The 5,389-nt window shown below is 58.4% G+C and overlaps 1 protein-coding gene across 1 annotated transcript in view; it reads right to left on the bottom strand.

Annotated features, from left to right (window-relative positions):
- The window catches only part of ITM2C (integral membrane protein 2C), a 32,980-nt gene that overhangs the window by 1,264 nt on the left and 26,327 nt on the right, over positions 1 to 5,389 (bottom strand). Inside the window, exons 2-5 of the mRNA XM_006760411.2 lie at positions 4,125 to 4,265; positions 1,788 to 1,976; positions 894 to 1,004; positions 309 to 459 (exon numbers count right to left, since the gene is read on the bottom strand). Of these exons, the coding sequence (XP_006760474.1) occupies positions 309 to 459; positions 894 to 1,004; positions 1,788 to 1,976; positions 4,125 to 4,265 (592 nt within the window). The remainder of the gene's footprint in view (positions 1 to 308; positions 460 to 893; positions 1,005 to 1,787; positions 1,977 to 4,124; positions 4,266 to 5,389) is intronic.

Genomic DNA, 5,389 nt, shown 5'->3' with positions numbered 1-5,389 from the left:
AGGCCCAGGAAACCAAACCCAGGTCCACTCCAAGGCAGTGCAGTCAAATGCTGAGCACTCAGGACCTGCTATTAACTAACTTCTCGGAGCCTCAGTTTCCTCACCTTTAAAAGGGGCAGCAGTAATGATGACGATGATGGTAACTTATACTCTTTAAGGACATAAAGACCGTAAAACGCATGGTGTGTAGTCCGTGCTCAATTAACATTTATTGCTGCTGCTATCTGAGCTGTCTGACCACTGGCCTCCAGCTCTGGGGCCAGCACACGGGGGATGGCCCTGGTCTGGAGCCCAAGGCGGCCACTCACGTCTCCGAGTTGCCCGGCGCCTCAGCCGGTAGGTGTCCTTCCCGTTGCACAGGTGGTAGATGAAGGAGCCCAGGGTCTCCTTGTCGTTGACGTGCTCTGTGACCACCATCTCCTCCTGGATGATGTACGTCTGTGGCAGGTAGGTGCCTCTCTGCAAGGGGAGTGGCCACAGCTCTGGTCAGTACACAGGGCCCCCCTCCTGTGGTCTCCACTACTTCACTGCCCACTCCCCCTGTCGCCACCCTTCTGCTCACTCGAGCTGTGTCCCCCAACATTGAAACGCACACATGCCCCCTCCCTCATTCAGAGGCTCCACAGCTCGGCCTTCTAATGCCCCAGGCGCTTCTGCTGTGCTAAGTACTGCCGCCTACGCTGCCCTGAATTCTGCGTGTGTGGGAGTCTGGCCTCCCACCCAAAGGGCAGGGCCTCCGCATCTCCCTGCACTGTGACTGGGGCATGGACTGGGGTGTGCAGTGAGGTATATAGTGGGGTATGGACGGGGGCATGGAGTGAGGACATGGAACCTCCCTTGCCCCAGGCCTGGCTCCACAGGGAGGGACAAGATATGGCAAAACCACAGCTGACCTTCACGTTCATGAGGAGCTCCCAGAAGTTGCGAGGGGGCAGCACGATGGTGGTGTTGAGCTCGATGACATAACACTTGTCCAGGGAGATGTCATGGTAGGCGGTCAGACCCTGGAGAGAAGGAGGGGGTCATGTCAGTCCCTGCAGGTGAGGGCCTGGCCCATGGGGGGAAGGGGCTGAAACCCCACCCCCGCTGTGGGGATACACCCCTTTTTTCTGCTCCTCTCCCAGCCTGTGTTTCATTTACTAGATGAAAGACACCAAGTGTTAAATGCCTGTGTCACAGGGCTCTTCTCATGGGGTGACAGAGCCGAGGTCTGGGGAATACAGTGATGTCCCGACTGCATATCATCAAAGCTGGGAGGCCCATCTCTGGGGACCCTCAGGGAGAAACCCCCGATCCCAGGCCCTCCTTGTGCTGCACCTCGATCAGCGTGGGCACAGGAATATGCGATAAAAAGGGACACCCTGACCCACGAAGCCAGCGTCTGCAGCTGCCAGGTGGCGGGGGGAGAATCCGTGGCTGGTTCATTCAGGGATAACTACGTAACCCATGCAGGGAGGGCCGGAGTAGGTTCAGTTGTTCGTATGAAAATAATACAATCACTAAATAATAATACAAAAACTTTGTGTTTTGTATACGCACAACTATAAACTTACTTTAGCATCTGGTATAATAAAAATAATGTCTTTAAAATCTCAACAAAGCTAAGCTGGAGTCATGCCCTACACACAGCTGATACTACTCTGTCTATAGTCAAAGCATGTCCAAGGGCCGTCAGCATTCTCCTTTCACACCCGTTCTTCCTCATTACTCTTGGTGGAAGGGGGCTGTGGCCCCTGGGTGTCCCTCTGCCCGCCCCGGCCCCAGCCTCAGCCCCTGGCTGGCCTCACCCGCTGGAAGTCGTGGATGATGTCTGCAGGGTCGCCGCCACCAAACTGGGGCACCGGCACGTTGATGCGCTCGTAGTTATCTTCGAGGTAAATCTTCACGTCCTCCTCCAGCTCCATCCGCGTGCGGGCCTGGGAGGACAGGGAGTCCTCGTAGAAGACGCCGCAGTGGAAGAAGTTGTCTCGGGCCAGCTGAGCAAGGTGGGGAGAGACAGACTGGTCACGCAGTGCCCTGGGCCTGGCCACTGCCACCTGCCCATCCACTTTACTCTCTGAAGGCCTGAGGACACAGCAAGGGTGGGACTGTGACCCATTTCACAGATGGAGAAACTGAGAAACGTGGGGAGTCAGGGAGGGTGAGCTGGGCCAACCATTTCCTGGGTGGATGACCTCTCTGGGCCTCAGTTTCCCCATCTGTAAAGTGAGGTGCTCCCTCAACTTTCTTCTGGCTTCAGGTCCATGAGTCTGTGCTTGGGAAATGGGGAGGACCCAGAGGGACAGACACCTGAGAAAGAGCCTGGGGTGAGCAGGAGGGTCCTCAGGGGCAAATATAGGAGCTTGAACTGAACAAGCTGGGCTCCGGGGGCATACAGCGCCCTACACCGCCACCAGAGGGCAGTCACCCGTCTTTCCTGCCCCCTGCTGTGGGGCCCTGAAGACCTGGGGGCAAAGTGGGGGGCGGGGAGGAGCTGAGAGGCAGCCCTTGTGATTCCAGTTCCATGTCCAACCTCACACCAGCCCCCTCTTCCTGGGCCCCATGCCTCTTGAGAAACCTTGACAAACGCTGTTTTCCCTGAGTGGCCGGCCTCATCCCTCCATCATAAGAGAAGGGAGCCAGGCGAGCGTGGCTCAGTGATTGAGCAACGACCTGATCCCCAGTGTGGGGCGTGCAGGAGGCAACCGATCAATGATTCTCTCTCATCACTGATCTCTCTCTCTCTCTCTCTCTGAAATCAATAAAAATGTATTTTAAAAAATAAGGGAAGGGAGGCATTATGACATGACTGAGGCCAGGGGCCGACCGGGTGGGCCCACTGGTAATCTCCAGGGCCTCCTCCATCGGTGCCGGACAGCTGGCCTGAACTGGGCAGGACTTTCCTCCAGTCTCCGTGCAAGCTCCAGGGTGAGTCGGCACGCCCGAATCACAGGGTCCCAGGGCACAGACCAGAGGCTACTCTGAGGTGCCCCAGTCCCTGGGAATTGTGGGTGAGGAACCCTGGAGTGTGCGTGGGGCTGGGAACAGAGGGGCTCAGAAGCCAGAGTGGGTGGAGGAGAGGCTGTGGCCACAGCAGGAAAGAGCCCCAGGGTCCGCACAGGAAAGTGAGAATCAGGGAAAGGTAGGAAGCAGGCCTTGCGGGGAGGGGAGGTTGGACAAAAGGGAAGTCAGCGGGTTCCAAAGGGAAAGTCCCAGGGAACAGAAACTCTTCAGCGATTTCCCTTGTGGGAAAACTGGGTGAGGACCAAGGTAAAGGCCAATGCTTAAGGGTGGGAGAAGTCACTGGGGTCATAAATGACTGGCAATTTGCAGCCTTTTCATCCCTCTGAGATTCCTCATTTGTTGTACTTAAGGTTCTTCTTTTGAGCTACCTTTACCTTAACTACTTCCCAGAGTTCCGGGGCACTGCCTCCCTCCCCAGGGCTGTGCTGATCACAAGGTCACTGTGACCATGAGCAGTTCTCCTGACCTGGCTGAAGCCCAGACTGGCTGCAGGAGCAGATCGCTGCGGGTGGGCCAGCTGGGGGCATGGTGTGTGTGGGTCTGTAAACCCACCCTCCACCTTTCTCGTTTCAAAACCTGCGTCCAAACACAAAATGGGAGGGAATTCCTTAAAGTGTGACCCTTGGGCACAGGGTTTGAGGGATCAGAGTTCTGATTTGTGCTTAGTCTGAGTTTCTGGTGACAACGGCCCAGCTGACTCTGTGGGAAGGGGCCTCGGGTCACACGGGCCCAGGTTCTAATCCCGGCTTCCCCACTGCTGACTGTATCCCTGGGAGAGTTTCCTGTTGACCACAGGTGTGTCTGATGAAATGGGTAAGGACCCTCGTCCAGGGTCTGTGGGCCTTAGAGGGCGGGCCCCAGTCCTGGCTCCTGGACCAGAGCGAGGCTCCCCAGGGAGGACGAGGGGGCAGGCCTTCTGGGCTAGCCTGGGCACTCCTCCCATCTTGGAGGGCATGCCCAGGACTTCCTGCTCCTCCTCTTCACAAACCCCAAGCACCTGGCTCTCAATTGCTCACGCTGCCCTCTCCTGCTAGCTCCCACATCCGCTGCAAACTCCCACACTTCCCTCTCTGAATGCTCCCTTTTCTCCGAGAGCCTGCTCCCCCGCCCACCAGCCTCACCTGAGCGAGAAAGAAGTATCTGTAGATGTAGACGGAGGCGAACACGAGGCCCATGAGCAGCACCACCATGCCCATCGACAGGTAGCACACGCTGCCCACGGAGCCCCCCTTCTTGTGGCGGTGGTAGGGGGGCCGCTCCTCCTGCAGACAGCAGTGCAGGGTCAGTTAGGTGGGGGTCCTGAACTCTGGAATCCTCTCACCCCTTTTCCAAAGTGAGTCCTCACCCTGCTGGCCTGGGGGGAGCCTTGGGGTCAGGGGAGAGAAGGATGGGTGGGTGCGTGGGAAATTATCTGGAAGAAAAGGAAGCCGCGGGCTCTCCCAGCCCCTCCTGTCATGTACACAGGGACTGGGACCCGCCAGGAGGCCCAAAATGACGCACTGAGGCTCAGCAGGCGCATTTGGAATTCCCCTGCCGGGTCCCCTTCGTGGGACCAGCTGTGACCACAGGGTATTCTTTCAAACACAGAAGAGGAAGCAGACATGGCCTTCGTCACTGGGCCAGGCCTCGTCACCTGTGGGAATCGGGGTGCTCTGGGCAGTGGGGAGCCAGGGAGGCTTTTGAGGTGGGGAGTGACAAGATCCACCTGAAGGCTGGAGTCCACAGGGTGGACTGGAATGGGGGCAGTGGGAGGGGGGCCGCGGCAGGGAGCAGTCACTGACTGATGGGGAGAGGGGCTCCCAGACGCCCACAGCATCGGGTCGGTCTCCGTCTGGCCAGGCAGCACTGGGCCTGTGATCTACGCTGAGTAGAGCTCAGTCTTCCAGGCAGCGACGGCCTCACACAGGCCCGGCTGGCAGTGCCAGGCAGGCTGTCAGGAGGTTTTCCAGAAGCCAGGATGCTTCTGCCAGGAGGGAAACGTGGTTGTGGCAGCAGCAGCTGCCGCCAGGGAGACCCGGGCAGGAGGCCCCTGGTAAAACCTGCTCTGGGAGCCAGGCTTGGGCTCAGGACAGTAGCTGCAGGGCTGCCAAGCAGCAGCAAGCCAACCAGACCCAGCTCCCGGCCATACCTCCTGTGTCTGGGCAGGTGGATGCCGGATGTGTATAATCTCAGTAGCACGCTTCACTTGCAGCACTGGTCCCGTGCACCTTGCTCACCCTCTTTACGCCTGTCCCCCCTGACCCACCCTGTGAGCTGCTGTCAAGGTGCCAGGCTTGTCTCTGCCTCCAGTGCCCACCATCCAAACCCTCCTCCGTGGTGTCCAGATACAGCCGGGTGAGGTTAGAGGCCAGTGCAAAGACTCCCACCCCACCCCCACCCCAAGGAG

Source organism: Myotis davidii, unplaced genomic scaffold (assembly GCF_000327345.1).
Source record: "Myotis davidii unplaced genomic scaffold, ASM32734v1 scaffold370, whole genome shotgun sequence".
Lineage (NCBI taxonomy): Eukaryota > Metazoa > Chordata > Mammalia > Chiroptera > Vespertilionidae > Myotis > Myotis davidii.
Note: the sequence above shows the minus strand (reverse complement) of the source record. Positions and strands in the feature narration are given on the sequence as shown.